This window comes from Balaenoptera ricei, chromosome 17, assembly GCF_028023285.1.
Source record: "Balaenoptera ricei isolate mBalRic1 chromosome 17, mBalRic1.hap2, whole genome shotgun sequence".
In the NCBI taxonomy this organism is placed as follows: domain Eukaryota; kingdom Metazoa; phylum Chordata; class Mammalia; order Artiodactyla; family Balaenopteridae; genus Balaenoptera; species Balaenoptera ricei.
The window spans coordinates 46537064-46564011 of NC_082655.1; the positions used below are offsets into that span (position 1 = coordinate 46537064).

The following is a 26948-nucleotide window of genomic DNA, read 5'->3' on the forward strand; positions in this document are numbered from 1 at the left end:
AAGAGAAGAAAAAAATTGCCCTGAGCACTTCTCACTTTTCTGCTTCTTTTTGCTGGCTGTTATCTGATTCGGAATCCATTGCTCTCAACTACAGTTGGCCCTCCAAATCCCAGGTTCTGCCTCCCTGGATTCAACCAACTGCAGATTGAAAACATTCAGGAAAAAGAAACATTCAAGAAAGTTCCAAAAAAGCAAAACTTGAATTTACTGTGTGCCAGCAACTATTTACACAGCATTTATGTTGTATTTAGATTATTTACACAGCATTTACATATTAGTATTAGGTACTATAAGTAATCTAGAGATAATTTAAAGTACATGGGAGGCTGTGCATAAGTTATATGCAAATGCTACATACACTGTTATACAAAAGGGACTTGAGCATCCTTGGATTTTGGTATTGGGGGTCTTGGAACCCATCCCCCATGGATACAAAGGGACAACTGTACAACTTTTGTTATCTCCACTGATCAGCTCCAAGTGGGTTTTTTTTCCCTTCCAGTTTTATTGAGATATAATTAACATACAGCACTGTTTAAAGTGTACAGCATAATAATTTGACTTATATACATCATGATTACCACAATAAGTTTAGTGAACACCTATCATCTCATATAGACACAAAATAAAAAGAAAAAAACGTTTTTCCTAGAGATGAGAACTCTTAGGATTTATTCTCAACAACTTTCATGTATTACATACAGCAGTGTTAATTAATCATGTTGAACATTATATCCCCAGTACTCATCTATCTTATAACTGGAAGTTTGTACCTTTTGACCACCTCCATTCAGTTCTCCCTTCCCCCACCTCTGGTAACCACAAATATGATCTCTTATTCCATGAGTTTATTTATTATTATTATTATTATTATTAGCTGTACCGCACGGCTTGTGGGATCTTAGATCCCCGACCAGGGATTGAACCCTGGTCCTTGACAGTGAAAGCACCGAGTCCTAACCACTGGATCACCAGGGAATTCCCAAGTTTATTTTTTGGTGTAGAATTGACCTACAACACTATGTTAGTTCCTGGTGCACAACACGGCAATTCAATATTTCCAGACATTACAAAATGATCACCATGGTAAGTCTAGTCACCATCTGTTATCATACAAAGATATTACATTATTATTGACTATATTCTCCATGTTGTACATTTCACCCCGTGACTCATTTATTTTGTAACTGGAAGTTTATACCTCTCAATCTTCCTCAACTATTTCTTTCCTCTCCCCACTCCTCTCCTCTCTGGCAAACACCTGCTTGTTCTCTGTATCTATGAGTCTGTTTCTGTTTTGTTATGTTTGTTCATTTGGTTTTTCTAGATTCCACAGTAAGTGAAATCATATGGTATTTGTCTTTCTCTATCTGACTTATTTCACTTAGCATAATACCCCCTAGGTCCATCCATGTTGTTGCACATGACAAGATTTCATTCTGTTTTCATGACTGGGTAATATTTCACTACCCAGTCATGAAAATACACACACACACACTCCACATCCTCTTTATCCATTCATCTATGGATGGGCACTTAGGCTGCTTCCATATTTTGGCTATTGTAAATAATGCTGCAATGAACACAGGGGTGCATATATCTTTTCGAACTAGTTTTGTTTTCTTTGGATAAATACCGAGGAGTGGAATTACTGGATCATCTGGTAGTTCTATTTTTATTTTTTATTTTTTTTTTAATTTTTGGCTGTGTTGGGTCTTAGTTGTGGCACACAGGATCTTCGTTGAGGCATGCAGGATCTTTTGTTGTGGTGCACAGGCTCTTCATTGCAGCGTGCAGGTTTTCTCTCTCCAGTTGTGGCACGTGGGCTCCAGGGTGTGTGGGCTCTGTAGTTTGCAAGCACGCAGGATCTCTAGTTGAGGTGTGCAAGCTCAGTAGCTGTGGAACATAGGCTTAGTTGTCTTGTGGCATGTGGGATTAGTTCCCTGATCAGGGATCGAACCCACGTCCCCTGCACTGTAAGGTCGATTCTTTACCCTGGACCTCCAGGGAAGTCCCTATTTTTAATTTTTTGAGGAACCTCCATACTGGTTTCCATAGTGGCTGCACCAATTTACATTCCTACCAACAGTGCACAAGGGTTCCCTTTTGTCCATCCAGGTATTTCTTAATGATCTCCCAGATGCTACCTGGGCAAACAAATGAAATCCTGCCTGTAGGAGCAAAGATTAAACTTCCTTCCTGTTCAATTTTTGGAAGTGTCCTGTTTAATCCTAGTTCTGGATTTGTCTAGCTCCAGCTCAGTACAAGGACACTGTTAGGTCATGAGGGAAACTCTCAGAGTCCCTGCCCATCTGCAGATTTTTGGAGGTATGCGTTCTAATTGCTCTGACTTGTCAGAAGTCCAAAGCTAGGCTTCTATTCTCATGTGCATTAATCTCAAGCTACAGGATCTTCCCATTTAGGAAAAGAATAATGAATGAAATGATTCCTGGCCACCTTTCATCTTGCTCATCCTTATGCCAAACGCTTCATCCTCCAAATGTTTCCAAAAAAGCCTATTTGAACTCTTTTTTGCTTTTATAACACCCTCCTTAGCTTTGGTAATCAGGCATTCACTCTTTGCCACATACCATATGTACTGGCTTATTATGGAAGTTTAGTTCTGGCTGAAATAAACTGCATGGTTTGTGGCCATTGAGGGTGGGTTTGAACTGATAAATCTGGTAGCCTGATAAATCATGGCGTCTATCATAGTCATGACTATTAAGGTTTATCAAGGCTTCATGTCACTCCCCCTTGAGGATTCATGACAGTCAAAAGCTGATTACTTTAACATGATTTATTTCCAAACCACCAACAGCTCTTCAAATGACAGAAAGTTATCAGATGTCTTTCAACAGCCAGCCTGACACTCTGTCCTATAAGCTTTATCTGGCTTTCCTAAGAACATTGTCTCTTAAGCAATTCTTCACTCTATAATTTTTAAGCCACTCAACACAGGCTGTACCAAACCAGCTTGCTCCAAATCCTCAGTTGACTTCAGCTGAACACCCTGTTATTACTGAGAATAGGTTCCCTTATTGTCATCCTGTCAAGGAAGTACCAGGTGCATGTGTTACACTTAGGCAATGACGCAGTCCTCTTATCACCCACACAAGCACCCTAATGCAGCCTAAGTTCCTATAAGATACCTCTATCAGTCTGCTTTATCTTTCTCATTACAGTTCTGTCTGCTTCCTCATTTCTGCCTCACATCAGTTTGTATATCTCATGACTTTTCAAGTGAAAAATTTAAACTTTCAATGGTATGCAAAGTTCTGTGCTTGCAGACAACAATCTTTGCTCTTTAGGAACTTATATTTAGAAGGATACAGGAGACATATGCCTTAATTACTGTGACGCCAATCAGCTGATTGTGTGATGTATCAGGAGTCCAGGCAAACCACAATAGAAGTTCAGAGGAAGAGATCTCTGTCTGGGGTGGCAGAAGGCTTCATGGTGGAGACAGCATCTGAGCTAAGATGTGAAAGCTGGCTAGGGTTTTAAACCACAACTAAAATGGAAGAGTTGACATTCCAGGAAGAAGAAACAGTCAAGTAAATGGAAGATCTGAAATTATATGTTTAGAAAACAATCAGCAGCCCATTTCTGGCTGAAAAACAGAGTACATGAAAAATAGTAAATCTAGACATTTTGGGGTCAAATTGTGGTATGCTTTGATTTTCCAAATTATAGAACTGGATTAATATGTAATAAAAATAAAATGGCAGGATTGGAGCAATGTTTTAGAGATGAATTTGATACTGAAATGCAGAGTCAGAAGGATGGAAAAATAGTTAAAAGATTACTGAAACAGTAGTAAAGCTCTCTTAGAAACAGGATTGTAAAATAACTGAGTGCTGTAAGGAATTATAAAATAAGTTTTGTGATGAATACTATGAAAAAATAGTATCAATGTATGACAACCAGTTAGCTATTGTAGACCTAATGGATGACTTAGAAAGAAAAGGAATGATAACACACTCCTTTGTTGTATGCTATGCAGCATGTAGCATTTTTCTTTGCATATAGTAGGTGTTCTATAAATATGGATTCAGATGCTCTATTTTTAATATCTGATTTCAACATTCAGGATATTTCTGGGTAAGCTAGTCTCAATTTTGTTGCAGCTAATTTAAAATGCTGGATTTATAACTACTAGAAATTGAAGTGCACTACAATACTGTTGCTATATTATCATTGAAATTCTTTGATAATTTATTACAAGTTTCACAGGGTATACCATCATAAATTTTAATCCTTACATTTTATCTGCAAGAGTAATACATACTTGTAAAAAATTCACAGAATATAAGAGCATATGAAATAAAGGAAGCAAATTCCAACACCCCTGGAAACCTGGCAGGTAACAACACGAGTCAAGTCTGACACAGAGAGGGTACATACCTTTTAAAGGGGGCAGCGTTTATCCAGCTCAAGTCAATTGTTGCCAGGCAGGAATATGGGTCCTGGGTTTCCAAATCTTATTTTAAGAGAGCTGGAGGTCCAGGTTTTCTCATGAATTCTTTTGATTTTTAAAACATTCTCTCTCTGTAAAAACTACATCTGCTAGTTGAATCAAGCTGGCAGGTCACCAGTTTGCAGTCTCTGATATGAAGTAAAAAAGTGAAAGTCTTTATGCTCTAGCCTCATTTCATAAAGATGTGCATTGCTGACAATCTGATGTACTATGATATGATGATTATGTCTATTAGTCTATAAATTGGTTTTTGAAATTAACAATAGATTGAGGACATTTTATATGCCAGCTTATGGAGATGCTCTTCTACTTCATCTCTTCCATCTTCTTCTCTGGGCTCAGTTTTTCATTTTTGGAATTACATAATTAAATTACCTATTTGTACCACTTAAGGGAAATTTATATTATTTCCCTTTTTAAAAGTTATCATTGGTAACAGATGGAACAGCCTTACAGAGGTATCATTCTTCTCTTGTGCTAACATGGATTCTGTGATCTGGTGTTGCTGGGTGAGTGAAAAGGCACGTGCATTTGAGATTTTAATAGATATTTCCAAATAGTACTCCAAAAAGATACCTGGAGTGTTAGAGTGCTATATTTCTCATCTCTTGTAAATACCAGATAGAATCTTAGACATTTTTCTCAGCCTGATTAGAAATGTTGTATTTGATTATTTTTTACTGGTGAGGTCGAGTACCTTTCTCTACACTAATTGGTCATTTGTAGTCTTCAATAAATTGCTTGCTCATAGATTGTGCTCATTTGTCTACTCATGTTGTTTGCCTTGGTTACTGATTTGTAGCTTAGTATTTTCTCCCATCCTGTTTGCTCTTGGCTATAGTTCATGTAGTTTACCTTTGGACTTTCTGCCTTTCACTGTATGGAAATGTTAATTTTTTATATAATCAGATAAGATCAGCACATCACCAAATATTTCCTATGTGGCTTCTGAGTTCTAGGTCACACTTGGAAATGTCATTTTCCCTTCAAGATTATAAATGTATTCACCCACATTTTCTTGTACAGTAATATATATATATAATATACATAATATGTTTATATACATATTAAATACTACTATATTGAATTTAGATATTTAATCCATAAGAAATTTATTTTTCTAAATGGTTGGGGTAGGGATCTACCTGGTTTCCTTCAAATGGTCCAACTGTCCAAATATCATTTGTTTGGGTAATTGGACCAGCTGTTTTTAAGTGTCACCTTTGTTATATATGATTTCCCACACATATGAGTTTGTTTTTGTTCTCTCTATTCTGTGCTACTAATATATTTATCTATTCTAGTACCAGTACCAGATTTTTAAATGTCTATAGCATTATACTACCTTCTTATATCCAGTAGGAAGCTCCTTTTTAAAAAATTTCTTAACTATGCTGAAGTATTACTCTCCAGCTAAACATCATTTGACAGTGAGTTTTCTGATTTGGTAATATATCACGTATTACTATTAATCCAAGACTTCTACAATGTTACTTGAAAAAGTTTGAGTTTATTCCTAAATATTTTATAATCGGGGTTATTGGTGAATGAGTTTTTGCTTTTTTTTAATGTATAACTCATTACTTGGATACAGTTGTCATATAAGAAATCTATTGTTATTTATAGTATCTTTGGGGGGACCATCTTATCTAACTTAACTATTTCTAAGCAGATGATTTTAGTCCCCTGTCCTGTAGGATGTTGAGGAGAAAATGATCAGTGAGTTGAGCTGCCACAGAAGGACGCTGAGATTTTGGCAGCCTAGTATGTGTTTCTAAAAGTCTGGAAACTCTCAGGACTAGGTAGTGTTGATAATATACATTCTAAAGGAAATTAACTACTAGTTGAAAATAAATTAAGATGTTAGCATTGCATTCCCAAATAGACAGTGGCACTCAATTTAAAGTTCTAAAGAAAACTGTTATGAATGATTATGCTCAGAGGCATTGGTCTGAAATGTTTGCACAATGATTCAGCACTTTATTAAGGTGAAATTTTAAAAAACTGATCACCAACTTGAATCAATAAGCATATGTTTTATAAATGGACTTATACTGAAAGGTAAAAAACATCAAGTTATTTTATAAGTGAATCTGACAAGTATTTCCTATAGCAATAGCAACCATTTAAATTTTACAGAGCTTTGTAGTTTACCTGCAATCATTTAATCCTCAGAAAAATTCTATGAGATGGAAAACAAGGGTCTAGTGTTATCTTCACTTTCTCAATGAAGAAACTGAGGTTTAATGAGGTTAAATGAGTTGTCCAAATTTATATAACTCTTAAGTGGTAAAGTCAGGGTTTAGATGCAGATCCCCTGAAGCTTATATCAATATGCATTGCAATCCACACTGCTGCTTCCAAAAAGATCCAGCATATTGTAAAACGACATATGAAATATCCGATTATCTTGTCTTTGATCCTTGATTACATGGCTGTGCAATCACACATGCAATCTGTGTGACCCCTATCTGACATTAACATTGCATGGGTACACCAGATTCTCCACCATGCAAGTCTGAATACTGCCTTTCTGCCATGGCCAATGAAAGATTTCATTAAAGCCCTCCAATGTTTTTTTGATATCCATATTGACTTTATGCTAAGCAATTGTGTTCTATATAATAATCAATTACAACATAATTCCAAAAGAAGTTTTTTAGTATTTACAATCCTAAATTCAATGAGCTCTCTACTCTGCCATTGGCATGACAACTTGATGTTCACAAGGATTTGACATTTTTGAGTTTTAGAATCTAGAATATTTTAAAAAGCATTTCTGAACTTTCCATAACAATTTTTTTCTTCAAATTGTGAGGCTGTAGAACTCCTTGTATATTATTTTTCCTATGTCAAATGCCCTCTTCCCTGGTAGAGAAGGGCTGTGAGAAAAGAGGATGGAATATTAATGGATTAAATCACAATGAATGTCCTACTGATGGCTGGGGAACATACTTTTAAAAATTTAGTTAATTATACACTGAAACTTTCAAAAAAAATTGAGATTTGTTATGATTCTTATTTCTAAAACCCTCTCTTCCTCTCTTCCATCCCTTTCCTGCCCCACCCTTGTCATGTTACTTTTTCCTCAAATTCACCAGATCACCAGGGACTAACACATTTATTCTAAGCCATCTCTATACAGCAAAGTGCTGGATAACAGGTATGAAAAAAAAGAGCCTTTCAAATATTTCTAGTTGAGGAATAATACAGATAAAAGAATATCTTAAGGATTAACTTCTGAGTTCTATTTTGTGCTGGCTCCTGTCAAGCTTCCATAATTTGAACTTTGAATAAAAAGACATATAACCTAAAAATTAGTAATCCAAATAAAGTAAAAAAAGTACCTTTCTGTGAAACTCTCAGAAAGTTGTACTTAAACAAGGAGAAGTCAGTATATCATATACTGTGTTCAACACTTTTTTTCAGATTACATGCCAGGGTTTAACAGAACAAACTGTCAATCCAAATTATGGCTAGATGAAAAACCTCTCTCTAAACCAGTGACTGTAGTGAAGACAAGGAATATCACATAAAAATGTTTTCTCTTAAATAAAAAAGCCTATACATAGTGTTCTAACCAAAGCAATCCTTGTTTCATGCTTACAACTGAACTCCTTATAAAATGGAGATATGTTGTCATGGAACTATATATGTAGCACCTCAGGGAAAATACTGTCAATGTAATAAACTTATGTAGAAATACATAAAACATTCACAGGTCTTTCCATATAATATTCTAGCATATGTTTAATAATTTTCTCACTTATTTCTATGAGTTGTTTACTGTTTACTTGGCTAAAGAGTAAGATATTACCATAATGAGGCAGAATAGTATATTCCCTAAACAGAAAATTCTCTAAAGGTTTAGTTTCTTAGCATAACTTTTTGCCTGCTAATAAATGTTTAACGAGAACGCTCAGGTTGTTTGAGTGTAAGTGATATTAGTTATGTACCAAAAAAGTTTTAATTAAATATTAATTTTGATGTGAAGACATAGCCCCTATATTCTCCACCAATAAAATAGGGCAAGTAGCCTCTGCAACAATTATAATTTTTCTTTATTTTAGAGAAGGGGAAGTTGCTCAAAATAATAATTCCTGAAATATATTGGCATTTGCTATGTGCAGGAACTATGCTAAAAATCTAACAGGATAGAAAATGGGTATTTACACCCATTTTTCAGCTAAGAAACCTGAAGTTGTGAAAGTCACTTGTTATAAATGGTAGGGACAGGATTCAGTCCAGGTCTACTTAAATTTAAAACCTGAAGCTTCAACTAGACATACAGCTACAGAAGAGCACAGGGAATATCTGGCTTCCCCTGAACATATTCTTCAAAAGAATATGCTTTCTTCTTTTAAGAAGAAAATTAGAACATTATGTTGATACAATGGTTATGATTATGATAGTGGCAGTAGCGTGAAAATAACAATGTCAGAATCTGGCAACAACCCTGCTTTAAATCACTATACTATAGTACTTTCCAGGACACTGAGTACTTCATGAGGACTTTTTTTTTTTTTTCCTTCTGTTTTATCTATTCACCCATTGCCTGATTATTTGTTATTTCCAGGCTACCTTGTCTTCTAGCTTTAGAAATGACCTAGAAGTCAGACATCATTTTCTTCAAAAACTTCTCAGAGAGGAAATATGTGGTCCTCCTAGAATTCCTGGAAGAACTGGATTATCTTTCTTCTCCCACAATAATAATACTGTCTTCTTATGAAGAAAATGTCAGGAGGTCATAAAATAATTACATTTCCTGATAGTGGTGGTAACTGCACCTAGATGTAGTACTACTCTTTCATGTGCCCTAGTGACATATATTTTTAGGACATCTGGTAAGATTCAGTAGGTTAGAGAAGCTTACAAACAATATTGGGGTATTGAGTTACAGCTTCAAGGAAAAGAGCATGAATGTATCCACTGAATCATCACTACTAGAAAAATACTTCAGAATCTTTCATAGTTAAACTTTGATTCATTAGGTTTTCAATAGCAAAGACTTTCTGCACACAAGTAGACAATAGACAGCTTGATCAGGAATTAAATATGATCCTGGACTTCACAAAGTTTGCTTATGACATTGGACAATGCTATAGTCTATTCAATGAAATGTCCCAGGCCTGAATCTGTGTTGGGACAGCTCGTTTGCAACTAAAATATTTATCCCACATCATCTGGGTCTATTATGGGTTGAACTATGTCCCCTACAAATTTATATGTTGAAGATCTAACCTCCAGTAACCTCAGAATGTGACCTTATTTAGAAACAGTCACTGCAGATGTAATTAATTAAGATAAAATGAGGTCATATAAGGCGGTCTTCTAATCCAACACGAACTCGTGTCCTTGTAAAAAGGGGAAATTTGGACACAGAGACACGCACACAAGGGTAATACCACGTGAACATGAAGATAGATGGAGGTGATACATCTACAAGTCAAGAAATGCCAGATTTCCTGCAAACCACCAGAAGCTAGAAGAGACACATGAAGATTATCCCTCACAGCCTTCATAAGAAACCAATCCTGCCAATAACCTTGATATCAGACTTCTGACAATAAATTTCTGTTTGAGCAGCCTAGTTTGTGGTGCTTTGTTATGACAGCCCTAGCAAACTAATACATGGTCCTTCAAGAAAGATCTTCATTGATTTAGGATGAAATATATGTCTCTATGCCTTCAGAGGGTTAATATGAAAAATGTTCTGTTTAAATAATCCTTTATATTTTATAAAGCTATTGTTAAGATAGCCACACACTATGATAAAGACTATTATAATAAATTCCCATGTGGATTTAGTTGCAAGAAAAGTTTTGCCTTAGGGGCTTCCCTGGTGGCGCAGTGGTTGAGAATCTGCCTGCCAATGCAGGGGACACGGGTTCGAGCCCTGGTCTGGGAAGATCCCACATGCCGTGGAGCGACTAGGCCCGTAAGCCATAATTGCTGAGCCTGCGCATCTGGAGCCTGTGCTCCACAACAAGAGAGGCCGCGATAGTGAGAGGCCCACGCACTGCGATGAAGAGTGGCCCCCACTTGCCGCAACTAGAGAAAGCGCCCTCACACAGAAGCGAAGACCTAACACAGCCATAAATAAATAAATAAATAAAATTTAAAAAAAGTTTTGCCTTAGTATGCTTTTATGTTTTCCTTTTTAATAGTGCCTCAGTGTGCTTCTCTTCCTACTCTAGCACCCAGAAAGCTTGGAACCAAGTGTATTGCCCAAAACTGAACACGTGTACCTGAAAACATCTACTCCTGAAATGAAAACATTTGCAAAACATCCTTTAGTTGTTTTCTCTTGTTGTATCCTTACTTGTCTCATCTGAATGTAATTCGTAAGTGGTTTCAAAGCCTTTCCGAAAAGAAAAATCAATTTTTAAACAAAATGATAGTATATGCCCTTTGAAGTTAGTCATAATTTGCGATAGTGTCAGAAAAATTAGAATTACTAGCTGGAGAACAGCGTTTGGGTAGTCGAGTACTGAATAGCTATTAATTTGGAAAAAAGTGTTGGAGTAGGAGGGTATGGGCATGGAATCATCCCTTTGAGATCCAGGAAAACTCTTATACAAGAGGAAGCATCAAAGACACAAAGATTTTTCCCATATGGTGTTTCATCAGTTCATCAATAACATTACTTTCTGTGATTGGTTCATGACGTCTAGAAAAGGCTCACCTTTTTTGTGTGTAAAAACTGAAACAAGCAGAGATAGTATATTGATGTCCTAGGAAGAAACAAAAAACAGTTAAGAGGAGGACTGATAGTGGCAAAAACTTAAGCAGGGAAGTTGAATGATAATTGTGGCAGCAGAGCTGCAAGTAAGCAGGCGTCTTGATGTCAAAATGACGCGAGTCAATGAGTCAATACCAAACATCAATGAGGTCTGAGTCTGGTGATACAAACTGCAACTTGCATCCCTGCACTGAAGCCCATTAAGCCAAAGACGCAAGAAGTCCAGAAATACAGAGCATCGACAGTGATGCCACAGAACATGTGTGCAGAGAGCATAGCATGAAATTCAAGAATTCACCTGAACCTTAGTAATTCTCCAGATGATGCACAGCAGTGTGCCAAGGCACATCAACCAACATATCCAAGCAGCTGGCAAAGTAGGTGGATGTTTACAGTCACTGCATGCAGCTCAGTGTTCATAAGCTGTGTCACAGCTCCCCCTCTCCCTCAGCTACTACTGCATCTGTACCTAGGGCTCCATGAGCAGTCTTGAGTTCCAGGCACTCAGATAATTTATGATCTCATGTCATTTTCACAATAACAGTATGAAATAGATTTTTTAAAAAATCTTGCTTTAAGGTAAGGAAACAGAGGATCTGAAAAGTTAAGTAATTTGTTCAAGGTAACCCAGCTGATGAATGGTGGAGTGGTATTCAAACTTAGGTCTGTTGGAATTTCAAGTGTTCCTACCCAGCCTTTTCAAAGAATCATTGCTATTGCTAACTCAATCATTGTCACTGCCCAGTTTGGAAATCTCCAGATCAATATTGTTATTTTTCTTCTTTAGGAGAGTATTTCTGGCTTTTCACAAAATGTCTTGCCCCCTTTACAGCCATCCTTGTCATTTCATTAATGTCACTTATTCTTCCCTACATAGTGCTGTTGATGGCAGCTTATCTCTGGATACAAGGTCTTTTAGGAGAGGGTGGATAATTGTGTCTACTTGGAATCAGCTGTAAGTATGCCTTCTGATTTCTTCCCAGCATCTCAGAATGATTGATTTTGTCCCTGGTGTGACCCAGTTGTCTTGCCCCTTTACAAAGCTGGAGATCTGGAGTCAAAGCAATTTAAGGTCTGAATTTGCTCTATGGAGAAATTTCAACAACTCTAGGCTCAGACAATGGACAATGACAAGAGGGTCTTACCATCTGTGGGGCATATGGATCTGGCCACCACACTATGCCTTCTTTCTTTTAGCTTACATTATAGTATTTAAGTCAAGCAACTTAAATTGACACTCTTTGTAGTAGCCTGAATAATGACCAATTATGTCCATTTCCTAATCCTTGAGACTGTGAATGTTACCTTATACAGTAAAAGGGTCTTTGCAGTTATGATTAAGGATTTTGACATAGATTATCCTGGATTATCTGGGTGGGTCATAAATATTATTACAACTGTCTTTAAAAGGGACAGAGGGAGATTTGACTGCAAAGGATCAGGTGATGTGATGGATCTGATGATGCTATGAAGCTCTAGCAATAGAGAAGACAAGGAAAGGGATTCTTCCACCCAGAGCTTCCAAAAGGGAGTACAGCCCTGTTTACATGTTGACTTTAGCCCAGTGAAACCAAAGTTCAGACTTCTGACTTCCAGAATTCTAAGTAAATGTATGTTGTTTTAAGCACCAAGTGTGTGTTAATTCATTATAGCAACCATAGGAAACCAATGAACACATATTTTTAACCTTAAATGGAATGGGCCCCAAATACTTGAAATGTTACCATCTTCTTTATCAATGTCTTTCAGAAAATAACTCCCTTAGAGATTCCACTCAGTTTTACTAATAAGGGGCTGGAAGCCCAGTAATGCAACTTCAAAAAAATATGCAACCCTTCTTTTCAAGAAATGTGTTAATTAATGTGGGCCACAAACTTTGCCTTTTAATATTCTTTGTTCAGTTGGCATAATACAGCTGGGGGTCCTATGTTTAAAAGAAATAGTAGGAAGAGTTCTTGAGTGTCCTTGACTATGCCCCCTCCTCCTCCCACTTACCTTTTAGTGCTGAGGCTCAGGCTGCAGAATGCAAATTTATTTTGTAGATTAGATCTTATTTCTTGTACACCAGGTCTGTGTAGCTGCTCATTTCTAGTATCCGGGTGAAATAAGTCTAGAAAATGCCCAATAGCCCTATGCAAAGGTGAAAGAAATGAAAAATTATCAAAGAATGTCAAATAAATATGCACACTTATTATAGTTATTTTTGTGTTTACCATGTAAAACCATTAGAATATTACTACCCTTTCTGATGTACCTTTCTGTGGCTCATAGGAATTTATATTCATAACTTCTTTTTTTTTTTTTTTTTTTTAAACATCTTTATTGAAGTATAATTGCCTTACAATAGTGTGTTAGCTTCTGCTTTATAACAAAGTGAATCAGTTATACATATACAATATGTTCCCATTTCTCTTCCCTCTTGCATCTCCCTCCCTCCCACCCTCCCCATCCCACCCCTCTAGGTGGTCACAAAGCACAGAGCTGATCTCCCTGTGCTATGCGGCTGTTTCCCACTAGCTATCTATTTTACATTTGGTAGTGTATATATGTCCATGACAATCTCTTACCCTGTCACATCTCACCCCACCCCCTCCCCATATCCTCAAGTCCATTCTCTAGTAGGTCTGTGTCTTTATTCCCGTCTTGCCACTAGGTTCTTCATGGCCTTTTTTTTTTTTTTTTTTTTTCCTTAGATTCCGTATATATGTGTTAGCATACTGTATTTGTTTTTCTCTTTCTGACTTACTTCACTCTGTATGACAGACTCTAACTCCATCCACCTCATTACAAATACCTCCATTTCATTTCTTTTTATGGCTGAGTAATATTCCATTGTATATATGTGCCACATCTTCTTTATCCATTCATCTGTCGATGGACATTTAGGTTGCTTCCAGGTCCTGGCTATTGTAAATAGAGCTGCAATGAACATTGTGGTACATGACACTTTTTGACCTATGGTTTTCTCAGGGTATATGCCCAGTAGTGGGATTGCTGGGTCGTATGGTAGTTCTATTTGTAGTTTTTTAAGGAACCTCCATACTGTTCTCCATAGTGGCTGTATCAATTTACATTCCCACCAACAGTGCAAGAGTGTTCCCTTTCCTCCACATCCTCTCCAGCATTTATTGTTTGTAGATTTTTTGATGATGGCCATTCTGACCGGTGTGAGATGATATCTCATTGTAGTTTTGATTTGCATTTCTCTAATGATTAATGATGTTGAGCATTCTTTCATGTGTCTGTAGGCCATCTGTATATCTTCTTTGGAGAAATGTCTATTTAGGTCTTCTGCCCATTTTTGGATTGGGTTGTTCGTTTTTTTGTTATTGAGCTGCATGAGCTGCTTGTAAATCTTGGAGATTAATCCTTTGTCAGTTGCTTCATTTGCAAATATTTTCTCCCATTCTAAGGGTTGTCTTTTGGTCTTGTTTATGGTTTCCTTTGCTGTGCAAAAGCTTTTAAGTTTCATTAGGTCCCATTTGTTTATTTGTGTTCTTATTTCCATTTCTCTGGGAGCTGGGTCAAAAAGAATCTTGCTGTGATGTATGTCATAGAGTGTTCTGCCTATGTTTTCCTCTAAGAGTTTGATAGTGTCTGGCCTTACACTTAGGTCTTTAATCCATTTGGAGTTTATTTTTGTGCCTGGTGTCAGGGAGTGTTCTAATTTCATACTTTTACATGTACCTGTCCAATTTTCCCAGCACCACTTATTGAAGAGGCTGTCTTTTCTCCACTGTATATGCTTGCCTCCTTTATCAAAGATAAGGTGACCATATGTGAGTGGGTTTATCTCTGGGCTTTCTATCCTGTTCCATTGATCAATATTTCTGTTTTTGTGCCAGTACCAAACTGTCTTGATTACTGAAGCTTTGTAGTATAGTCTGAAGTCAGGGAGCCTGATTCCCCCAGCTCCATTTTTTGTTCTCAAGATTGCTTTGGCTATTCGGGGTCTTTTGTGTTTCCATACAAATTGTGAAATTTTTTGTTCTAGTTCTGTGAAAAATGCCAGTGGTAGTTTGATAGGGATTGCATTGAATCTGTAGATTGCTTTGGGTAGTAGAGTCATTTTCACAATGTTGATTCTTCCAATCCAGGAACATGGTATATCTCTCCATCTATTTGTATCATCTTTAATTTCTTTCATCAGTGTCTTATAATTTTCTGCATACAGGTCTTTTGTCTCCTTAGGTAGGTTTATTCCTAGATATCTTATTCTTTTTGTTGCAATGGTAAACGGGAGTGTTTTCTTAATTTCACTTTCAGATTTTTCGTCATTAGTGTATAGAAATGCAAGCGATTTCTGTGCATTAATTTTGTATCCTGCTACTTTACCAAATTCATTGATTAGCTCTAGGAGTTTTCTGGTAGCCTCTTTAGGATTCTCTATGTATAGTATCATGTCATCTGCAAATAGTGACAGCTTTACTTCTTCTTTTCCGATTTGGATTCCTTTTATTTCTTTGTCTTCTCTGATTGCTGTGGCTAACACTTCCAAAACTATGTTGAATAATAGTGGTGAGAGTGGGCAACCTTGTCTTGTTCCTGATCTTAGTGTAAATGGTTTCAGTTTTTCACCGTTGAGGACAATGTTGGCTGTGGGTTTGTCATATATGGCCTTTATTATGTTGAGGAAAGTTCCCTCTATGCCTACTTTCTGCAGGGCTTTTATCATAAATGGGTGTTGAATTTTGTCAAAAGCTTTCTCTGCATCTATTGAGATGATCATATGGTTTTTCTCCTTCAATTTCTTAATATGGTGTATCACATTGATTGATTTGCGTATATTGAAGAATCCTTGCATTCCTGGGATAAACCCCACTTGATCATGGTGTATGATCCTTTTAATGTGCTGTTGGATTCTGTTTGCGAGTATTTTGTTGAGGATTTTTGCATCTATGTTCATCAGTGATATTGGCCTGTAGTTTTCTTTCTTTGTGACATCTTTGTCTGGTTTTGGTATCAGGGTGATGGTGGCCTCGTAGAATGAGTTTGGGAGTGTTCCTCCCTCTGCAATATTTTGGAAGAGTTTGAGAAGGATAGGTGTTAGCTCTTCTCTAAATGTTTGATAGAATTCACCTGTGAAGCCATCTGGTCCTGGGCTTTTGTTTGTTGGAAGGTTTTTAATCACAGTTTCAATTTCAGTGCTTGTGATTGGTCTGTTCATATTTTCTATTTCTTCCTGGTTCAGTCTCGGCAGTTTGTGCATTTCTAAGAATCTGTCCATTTCTTCCAGGTTGTCCATTTTATTGGCATAGAGTTGCTTGTAGTAATCTCTCATGATCTTTTGTATTTCTGCTGTGTCAGTGGTTATTTCTCCTTTTTCATTTCTAATTCTATTGATCTGAGTCTTCTCCCTTTTTCTCTTGATGAGTCTGGCTAATGGTTTATCAATTTTGTTTATCTTCTCAAAGAACCAGCTTTTAGTTTCATTGATTTTTGCTATTGTTTCCTTCATTTCTTTTTCATTTATTTCTGACCTGATCTTTATAATTTCTTTCCTTCTGCTGGCTTTGGGGTTTTTTTGTTCTTCTTTCTCTAATTGCTTTAGGTGCAAGGTTAGGTTGTTTATTCGAGATGTTTCCTGTTTCTTGAGGTAGGCTTGTATTGCTATAAACTTCCCTCTTAGCACTGCTTTTGCTGCGTCCCATAGGTTTTGGGTCGTCGTATCTCCATTGTCATTTATTTCTAGGTATTTTTTGATTTCCCCTTTGATTTCTTCAGTAATCACTTCATTATTAAGTAATGTATTGTGTAGCCTACATGTGTTTGTATTTTTTACAGATCTTTTCCTGTAATTGATATCTAGTCTCATAGCATTGTGGTCGGAAAAGATACTTGATACGATTTCAATTTTCTTAAATTTACCAAGGTTTGATTTGTGACCCAAGATATGATCTATCCTGGAGAATGTTCCATGAGCACTTGAGAAAAATGTGTATTCTGTTGTTTTTGGGTGGAATGTCCTATAAATATCAATTAAGTCCATCTTGTTTAATGTATCATTTAAAGCTTGTGTTTCCTTATTTATTTTCATTTTGGATGATCTGTCCATTGGTGAAAGTGGGGTGTTAAAGTCCCCTACTATGATTGTGTTGCTGTCGATTTCCCCTTTTATGGCTGTTAGTACTTGCCTTATGTATTGAGGTGCTCCTATGTTGGGTGCATAAATATTTACAATTGTTATACCTTCCTCTTGGATCGATCCCTTGATCATTATATAGTGTCCTTCTTTGTCTCTTGTAATAGTCTTTATTTTAAAGTCTATTTTGTCTGATATGAGAATTGCTACTCCAGCTTTCTTTTGATTTCCATTTGCATGGAATATCTTTTTCCATCCCCTCACTTTCAGTCTGTATGTGTCTCTAGGTCTGAAGTGGGTCTCTTGTAGACAGCATATATATGGGTCTTGTTTTTGTATCCATTCAGCCAGCCTGTGTCTTTTGGTGGGAGCATTTAATCCATTTACATTCAAGGTAATTATCGATATGTATGTTCCTATTCCCATTTTCTTAAATGTTTTGGGTTTGTTATTGTAGGTGTTTTCCTTCTCTTGTGTTTCTTGCCTAGAGAAGTTCCTTTAGCATTTGTTGTAAAGCTGGTTTGGTAGTGCTGAACTCTCTCAGCTTTTGCTTGTCTGTAAAGGTTTTAATTTCTCCATCACATTTGAATGAGATCCTTGCTGGGTAGAGTAATCTTGGTTGTAGGTTCTTCTCCTTCATCACTTTAAGTATATCCTGCCACTCCCTTCTGGCTTGCAGAGTTTCTGCTGAAAGATCAGATGTTAACCTTATGGGGATTCCCTTGTGTGTTATTTGTTTTTTTTCCCTTGCTGCCTTTAATATGTTTTCCTTATATTTAATTTTTGACAGTTTGATTAATATGTGTCTTGGCGTGTTTCTCCTTGGGTTTATCCTGTATGGGACTCTCTGTGCTTCCAGGACTTGATTAACTATTTCCTTTCCCATATTAGGGAAGTTTTCAACTATAATCTCTTCAAATATTTTCTCAGTCCCTTTCTTTTTCTCTTCTTCTTCTGGGACCCCTATAATTCGAATGTTGGTGCGTTTAATGCTGTCCCAGAGGTCTCTGAGACTGTCCTCAGTTCTTTTCATTCTTTTTTCTTTATCCTGCTCTGCAGTAGTTATTTCCACCATTTTATCTTCCAGGTCACTTATCCTTTCTTCTGCCTCAGTTATTCTGCTATTGATCCCATCTAGAGTATTTTTAATTTCATTTATTGTGTTTTTCATCATTGCTTGATTCCTCTTTAGTTCTTCTACGTCCTTGTTAAATGCTTCTTGCATTTTGTCTATTCTATTTCCAAGATTTTGGATCATCCTTACTATCATTATTCTGAATTCTTTTTCAGGTAGACTACCTATTTCCTCTTCATTTGTTAAGTCTAGTGTGTTTTGACCATGCTCCTTCATCTGCTGTGAGTTTTTCTGTCGTCTCATTTTGCTTATCTTACTGTGTTTGGGGTCTCCTTATCACAGGTTGCAGGTTTGTAGTTCCCGTTGTTTTTGGTATCTGTCCCCAGTGGCTAAGGTTGGTTCAGTGGGTTGTGTAGGCTTCCTGGTGGAGGGAACTAGTGCCTGAGCTCTGGTGGATGAGGCTGGATCTTGTCTTTCTGGTGGGCACGTCCACGTATGGTGGTGTATTTTGGGGTGTCTGTGGCCTTATTATGATTTTAGGCAGCCTCTCTGCTAATGGATGAGGCTGTGTTCCTGTCTTGCTAGTTGTTTGGCATAGGGTGTTCAGCCCTGTAGCTTGCTGGTCATTGAGTGATGCTGGGTCTTGATGTTGAGATGGAGGTCTCTGAGAGATTTTTGCCGTTTGGTATTACGTGGAGCTGGGAGGTCTCTTGTGGATCAGTGTCCTGAAGTTGGCTCTCCCACCTCCGAGGTACGGCCCTGATGCCTGGCTGAAGCACCAAGAGCCTTTCGTCCACACGGCTCAGAGTAAAAGGGAGAAAAAATAGAAAGAAAGAAAGAAAGAAAGAAAGAAAGAAAGAAAGGAAGGAAGGAAGGAGGAAGGAAGGAAGGAAGGAAGGAAAGAAAAAGAAAGAAAGAAAGAAAGAAAAGAAAGAAAGAAGCTATAATATAGTGAAGTAAAATAAAGCTATTGTAAAGCAAAGCTATACAGACAAAATCTCCCCCAGAAGCATATACATATACACTCACAAAAAAAAAAAGGAAAAGGGGAAAAATTAATATATCCTGCTCCCAAAGTCCACCTCCTGAATTTGGGATGATTCGTTGTCTATTCAGGTATTCAACAGATGCAGGCACATCAAGTTGTTTGTGGAGTTTTAATCCGCTTCTTCTGAGGCTGCTGGGACAGATTTCCCCTCCTCTTCTCTGTTCGCACAGCTCCTGGGGATCAGCTTTGGATTTGGACCCGCCTCTGCGTGTAGGTCGCCTGAGGGCGTCTGTTCCCCGCCCAGACAGGACGGGGTTAAAGGAGCAGCTGCTTCGGGGGCTCTGGCTCACCCAGGCCACGGGGAGGGAGGGGTACAGAGGAGGCGGGGCGAGCCTGCGGCGTCAGAGGCCGGCGTGACGTTGCAGCAGCCTGAGGCGCGCAGTGCGTTCCCCCCGGGGGATGTTGTCCCTGGATCACGGGACCCTGGCAGTGGCGGGCTGCACGGGCTCCCGGGAGGGGCGGTGTGGAGAGTGACCTGTGCTCGCACACAGGCTTCTTGGAGGCGGCAGCAGCAGCCCCAGCGTCTCACGCCCGTCTCTGGGGTCCGCGCTGATAGCCGCGGCTCGCGCCAGTTTCTGGAGTTCGTTTAGGCGGCACTCTGAATCCCCTCTCCTTGCGCGCCGCGAAACAAAGAGGCAAGAAAAAGTCTCTTGCCTCTTCGGCAGCTGCAGACTTTTTCCCGGTCTCCCTCCCAGCCAGCTGTGGTGCGCTAACCCCTTCAGGCTGTGTTCACGCCGCCAACCCCAGTCCTCTCCCTGCGATCCGACCGAAGCCCGAGCCTCCGCTCCCAGCCCCGCCCGCCCCGGCGGGGGAGCAGACAAGCCTCTCGGGCTGGTGAGCGCTGCTTGGCGCCGAGCCTCTGTGCGGGAGTCTCTCAGTTTTTCCCTCTGCGCCCCTGTTGCTATGGGATCCGCGCTGTTAGCTGCGGCTCGCGCCCGTCTCTGAAGTTCGTTTAGACGGCGCTCTGTATCCCCTCTCCTCGCGCACCAGGAAACAGGGAAGAAAAAGTCTCTTGCCTCTTCGGCAGCTGCAGACTTTTTCCCGGACTCCCTCCCGGCTAGCTGTGGTGCGCTAACCCCTTCAGGCTGTGTTCACGCCGCCAACCCCAGTCCTCTCCCTGCGACCGAAGCCCGAGCCTCAGCTCCCAGCCCCGCCCGCCCCGGCGGCTGAGCAGACAAGCCTCTCGGGCTGGTGAGTGCTGGTCAGCACCGCTCCTCCGTGCGGGAGTCTCTCCGCTTTGCCCTCCGCACCCCTGTGGCTGCGCTCTCCTCCGTTGCTCCGAGGCTTCCCGCCTCTGCCACCCGCAGTGTCTGCCCGTGAAGGGGCTTCCTAGTGCGTGGAAATCTTTCCTCCTTCACAGCTCCCTCCCACTGGTGCAGGTGCCATCCCTATTCTTTTGTCTCTGTTATTTCTTTTTTCTTTTGCCCTACCCAAGTACGGGGGGAGTTTCTTGCCTTTTGGGAGGTCTGACGTTTTCTGCCAGCGTTCAGTGGGTGTTCTGTAGGAGCAGTTCCACGTGTAGATGTATTTCTACTGTATCTGTGGGAAGGAAGGTGATCTCCGCGTCTTACTCTTCCGCCATCTTCTCTCCTCCCCCCATAACTTCTTATTCTAAATAGATGACATGAAAGACCTTTGGATTCAGCTACTTTCCTTTTCAAATTTCACTCCCAAGAAAGTGAAGCTAATGATCATGAATTGGCACAGTGTATATTTTAGACAGATTCTTAGGCTCATGACCCAGTTATGCTACTGCTCAGATTTCTGACTCCTGCCTGTAGCTCATCCCAAGGCACCTGAAAGCCACTTTTTACTTAACCATGGTGATTTCAGGGTCCCATGGATCTGGTTCATCTCAGCAAGGCTAATAATTCATTGAACAACATACTCAGGAAAAGAAAACTTAAAGGTGTTTTCTGGCTTTATTTAAAATGACTTAGAGCAAGATGTTATTTTGTTCTTTGTGGCAAGTGTTCCTGGTTTAAACACACAGTACTCCAGTAAGTCTTCCAATTTTGACCAGGAGTTGCTTTGTGTAATTCAGGAATTACTGATTGAAAATCCTTTAAATCCTTTAAAGTTTTCCCCTCAATATTTCAGATAGGTGAAGATTTACTGTTATCTAAAGCTTTCTAATAGGAACATTTTGATTTAAATGGGATTTTGGTCATATTTGAAACTATCAGTTAAAAATCACTGGACTTCCCTGGCTGTCCAGTGGTTAAGACTCTGTGCTTCCAATGCAGGGGGGGATGGGTTTGATCCCTGGTTGAGGAACTAAGATCCCGCATGTCACACAGTGCGGCCAAAAAAAAAAAAAGAAAAAGAAAAAATCACTTCTTTATAGTTCTTAACCAATTCGGTGCTGTTTTTCTTGCACAAATTGAAAAACAATTATTGACCTTAGAGAGGAAACTGCATGCCCTGGGTTGGTGATGAGACCTTTTCATAATTCGTTGTACATACTCCAAATCTCGGTGGAAATCTAGAAATACTATGGAGCAAAAGACAAGAGGCTTGCCTAGTGGGCAGAGAAGTTGGGCAAACTTAGGTTACGGGACAAAGGCTTGGGCTAGAAGCATTTGGGAACAATTAGGGAAAGAAACTGAAAAAACAAAAGAAAGAAGGAGGATAGAAACACAAGGTCATAAGAGGCAAGAGGGCTCAAGGGAGGTTAAACTGTAACAGAGGAAAGGGACGTTCATGAATTTAGAAAAGGGAAATGTGGGACTAAGTGCTAATTTGTTAAATTTGGAAATGGAAATTGAGGGATGTCAGATGGCATCTATTGTTTCAGTGAGTAAGATAGAAGACTAGAGTTCAAAGAGGGGAAATGTTCAGGATAATATTTGTGAATATGATAGAAAGTCAATTAATGACTGAAAAAATTGTTGAGTGGAATGAAGGCTGGGGTGAGACTGCATATCTTACAAGTCTGTAATAGAACAATCAGCTAGGCTATGCTTTGCAAATTCAGGTACCCTTGGGTAAATCAGCTGTGTGCCTAGAATAAACAAAGCTGTAGGAATAACAGAACATCTTCCTCTAGTATCAGTTTTACTTGAAACATTTGAATGAAATTTTAAGTGCTTAATTGAATGTTTTAAAAATATTTTAATATAGATAGAATGAAAATCAGGGTAAATTTTTTAAGATAAATGAGAAACTTCAAACAAATTAAGTGCCTGTGGTAAGCTGCTCTTGATTATAACCCCCAACACTCAAAGGACTGCTACATGTATCTGTTCATTTTCTTCTACCCTTGGAGGAATGTCTACAGAAAAGTTTCAGATGCTAGGGGACTGTAGACAATGCGAGCAGGAGCAGAGAAAGCAAGAGGGCTGATTTCTCCCTGGGACTAGCAAGGGCTGGAGGCCAATGAGGTGAGGAATTATAAGGTGCTTGTGCAAGGCATTAAAGGTGGCCTTTTACTCCATAGGATAAAGTGATTCTCCCAATCTGTCTGACATAGATATTATATTTATCACTGTTTTACAGATTTGGAAACTAAACCTCAGAGTGGTAAACCATTTGCCTAAGACACATAGTTGATAAGTAACAAGGGAACTGAGTGTGGTCAGAAAGGCTCTGATGGCTTAGGAGACCAAGAGGTAACAGAGGGACTACAGGTCTTGATGATGGTAAAGACAGGGTCAGCAGGGGGCAGGGCCTAGGCAAGGTAGAAAGACATCAAAGGGAGGCACTGTATTTATTGGTTGTTTGAAACCAAAAAATCATGGTTTAGATTTAACAAAACTCCGTAAGCACCATTCCAAAATATCAAATCAGCCTTATACCTCCGACCAGCTATTTAGGGTGGTTGTTCCTCTGCCTCATTTTTCTTTCCTGGAGGACAGAAACTGCAATAAGACTGAAATTTACTTCTGCTTTGCAACAATCACAAATTAAGAAAATGGAGTAAACTACATTGGATTAGTAAGCAGTGAAGTTTTTCTCCACACCATGTATTTGGGGAAAAGCACAATCTCTAGCAGATTGTATCTTCTTGCTTCTCCTTAATAACATACATATAGTATGCCAAAGATTTGGGACCTATGAGAGCTTCTGTTCCTCCCAGTTACACATCATTGTGTTGCCTGTGGTCAGGCTCCCTCATTACTTTAAAAGACTTTTTCCACATTAACATTTAGAGCAACCTTTTCAATCTCTTGGGGATTTCAAATTATTATTTTTGTTACTGTTCATTTAATATGTATTTCTTGAGCACAAGCTGCATTTTCAACATTGTGCTATTTTGGGGGCAGGGGGCAGTGGAGGGAGGCAACAAGAGACTTGTTTACAACCCAGAACTCATCTTTAACTGCTACCTAGTTTACCTACAAATCAGACTTAAACCTGTTTTCTAATAGATGGAAATCCTAAATAATCAGTAGTAAGGTTTAATAAAGAAGGAGCTTGCAGTAGGCCTGGTTGGTCCATTTTGGAACCTGGTGTTTCCAGAGAAGCAGGATTCGGAGAGTTAAGAGTCAGGCAGAGGACTTGGGGGACTAGGTATGAGGTAAAATCATTGTGTGCAGCAGAGCTGGAAGGTCACAATAAAATTCCCACAAATTAGGGAGGTTAAAGATGCACTTGGTGTCCTGTAAAATGCATTCATGAGCTGTGTGCCAGACAGGTGAGAATCAGCCAGGGCAGCTCCATCCTTACCCATGATTCCCTTCCTCAGTTCAACCCATCAGCAGTAGCAGCTACAGATTAAAAACAGCAACAGTAGCTCTATGTTGGCTAATCCTACTCCAGAGAGGCCACTATGTCTATATACATTAAATGACTTTACCAAAAAATGTCCCTCTGAAATGATGGACAGGAAATGAAATTTCCTGGCAAAGGAAGTGGTGAATGCTAATTAGAAGACACTGTCTTTCATGAACTCAGTAGAGATGACTTCTTTATTGAAAGCAAGAAGCAATCTTATTGCTTTGTCTGGGAACCAATATTTCCAGATTCTTTTGATATATTTGTCTAAACAGTGGAGGCTGAGTGGAGAAATGTTACTGATTTTCAGATTAGACAAGTTAATTGTTATTACAGAATCGACTAACTTAACAAGTGAGTATCTGAGTTGACCAGAAGTACCTCACCTCATGCAAATCAGTTTCCCAAATAAAAGAATTTCTGAGATCACATCATTTTGTTTAAGGTAAATGGACTAGCTTTTAATGTAAAATACCAAAATCATAATTAAGACTAAGAAATGTGAATGATCCATAATGTATTTTGAAAGCCAAGTAGGTAAAAATCCAAAAATTTAATCATTCAAGAGCAGTAATGCAGAAATGTCATGAAGAACATAAATGTCGAATTCACAAAATACCATCTGACAGACATTTCAGGTGAATGGTAGCAGTGTGAGTCTAATAACAAGAACAAGAAACAATTATAAAATCTAGGGGGCCCTCCAGTCCTTTCCATTAGACATTTACATGACAAGTCTGAAGATGTCTTAATAGGAAGTTTGGAGATTTTATCAGAATGACTTTTTCCTTCACAGATTCTAAGGAATGAGACGTGTATGCCATTGGTGCAGATATTGAGATTAAATATCCTCCATAGGATTGTGCAACATTCATTAAACATTCTGGTGTACAAACTATGTTCTAAGTATTGGGATAACTCTCAAAAATCTACTTAAGCTATTTTTTAATCTTTAAGTGGAAAAAAGAGGTGTGGGGAGAGAGGCAGTGTGAAAACGGCACTAAGAGGGATACGCTGGGAACATACTAGAAAATCAAAAGGGTTTCTGAAAACTTGGGCAAATTTAATAACCATGCTTAGGAGAGGCACTTTAGAAATGACGACTATAGGAGCCCCTGTATTGTGTGAGGTGCCATTGCATGAGCAAGGATGGTGTGAAAAGGGACATCCCAGGCTGCCACCATGGCTGACCTGGGTGGATAACGGAGGATCAGCAAATATTTCTTACAAATCTTCCTATTAGATTGCCAGTTGTGGTAACATATTTGTAATTTTTGAAAAGCAATTAAGTCAGGAAAAGATTTTCTAGAGTTTCTGAAGGTTTTGGGGTTGAGGATGAGTGCTACCATGACCAGGACGGGGGCTCTGAAGCCCAGCCCTCTCCCCTCCCAGCCTTGTGTCAGCACTGGTGGTTTTGGTGAAGATTAAAGGAGAAGCACATACAGAGCATCTGCATTCTACCTGGTACAAATAAGAGCTATCCTGATCACCAACATCTTTTTCATCATCACTCATAAAGTGCTGGGATATATATGAGAGGAATGGTGAAAACTTAACATTTAAACAAAGAATTTAAAATGAAGAGGAGAGTTACAAAAACAACAAGACCAGAATGAGCAGCCAACTCTCAAGAGCCAGGTTCCAGTGAAGAGTACACATTCCAAGGGAAAGGACTCCCAGCCTTTCCTGTCAGCAGGCAAGTTCCGGGGAGAGTAGACTAGAGCACATTTCTCAAAGGGTGCCCACCACATTCACATGAGATGTTCTGTTGGAAAGGTGGACGTCTCCAAATCACTTCCCAGGCACCCCGACTCAGGAGTGCAACAAAGCACAAATGGGAAAGGAGCCACTGTCAGGGGCGACTCATGGGGATGTCAGGACTCACTTGTTGCTCTCAAACTACTCAGCTTCGCAGACCTCTGAGTTTTCCTGAACTTCTCTGTTGCTCTGGTAGTATGAGAACACATTTCCCAAGGGAAAGGCCTTGTGGAGGGATTGCTTCTTCTCCATGGCATGGAGATCTCCTGTCCATCTTCGCCCTGTGGGAGAAGGCTGTGGCAGAGGCCCCTGGCCTGGGGGTGTCAGTGCCTGGGAATCCCACTCAAGCCCATGCCAGGGGGGGTCTGGCAGGCAGTCCCTACCTCATTGACGTGCAGGGCCACAAGCTCAGTGGAACCATTGTTGGCAGTTGGCACCACCTTCATGAAGCTCACTTTGCTGGGGTCCTATTCCTTTGAGAGGCAAAGTGCTGCTGCTGAACCCTTCTGAAGCCCAGCTCCATGGTCCCCAATGGGGAGGCTGCTGGGGCTGCAGCTCTCGGGACATGTTCTGGAACATGTTCTGGGCTCTAGGTGTTGGCTTGGTCACTCCCCAGTCTGTCACTGGACCAAGGGACAGCACCTCACCATGCCTCTGGTCCAGCTTATATCATAAAAGCTGGGGTCACAAATAACACCCAATGCCCAGAGCTCTGCTGATGACATGAACTCAAACAGGAAGAACAATACCTGGCATGAGGTTCACTCTCAATCCACATGAGCCCTGTCACAGGCCACCTGGCCTGCTGCCTCCTCCCCCCAACCCATCACTATTCTTCCTTATGTCCTTAAGTAATGACAGACAATGAGACTTGAGGATTGTTCTTAACTCAGCTAAGGGACTTGGCATGTTCTGTTTTCTCCACCTGGAACAGTCACACAGCTGGCTTCAGGCCTTTGCTCAAAGGTCGCCTTCTCAGGAAGCTGCCCCTGGATGCTCCGTCTAGAGTTCCCTCACAACATTCCTATCCTTGTCCTGATTTTCTCT

At 39.5% G+C, this 26948-nt stretch overlaps 1 protein-coding gene across 16 annotated transcripts in view; it reads right to left on the reverse strand.

The window, feature by feature from the left end:
- Window positions 1-26948, reverse strand: part of LOC132352113 (endoplasmic reticulum transmembrane helix translocase-like) — a 78917-nt gene that overhangs the window by 49556 nt on the left and 2413 nt on the right. For 3 of the 16 annotated variants that reach the window (XR_009498584.1, XR_009498583.1, XR_009498585.1), the window contains exons 2-3: window positions 13218-13352; window positions 11166-11214 (exon numbers count right to left, since the gene is read on the reverse strand). Coding sequence is in view for 4 of the 16 variants with exons in the window: in XM_059902428.1 (XP_059758411.1) it covers window positions 26043-26182 (140 nt within the window). In the remaining 12 variants the exon portion in view is untranslated. The other 13 variants (XR_009498577.1, XR_009498578.1, XR_009498582.1 and 10 more) reach the window with 12 other exon arrangements.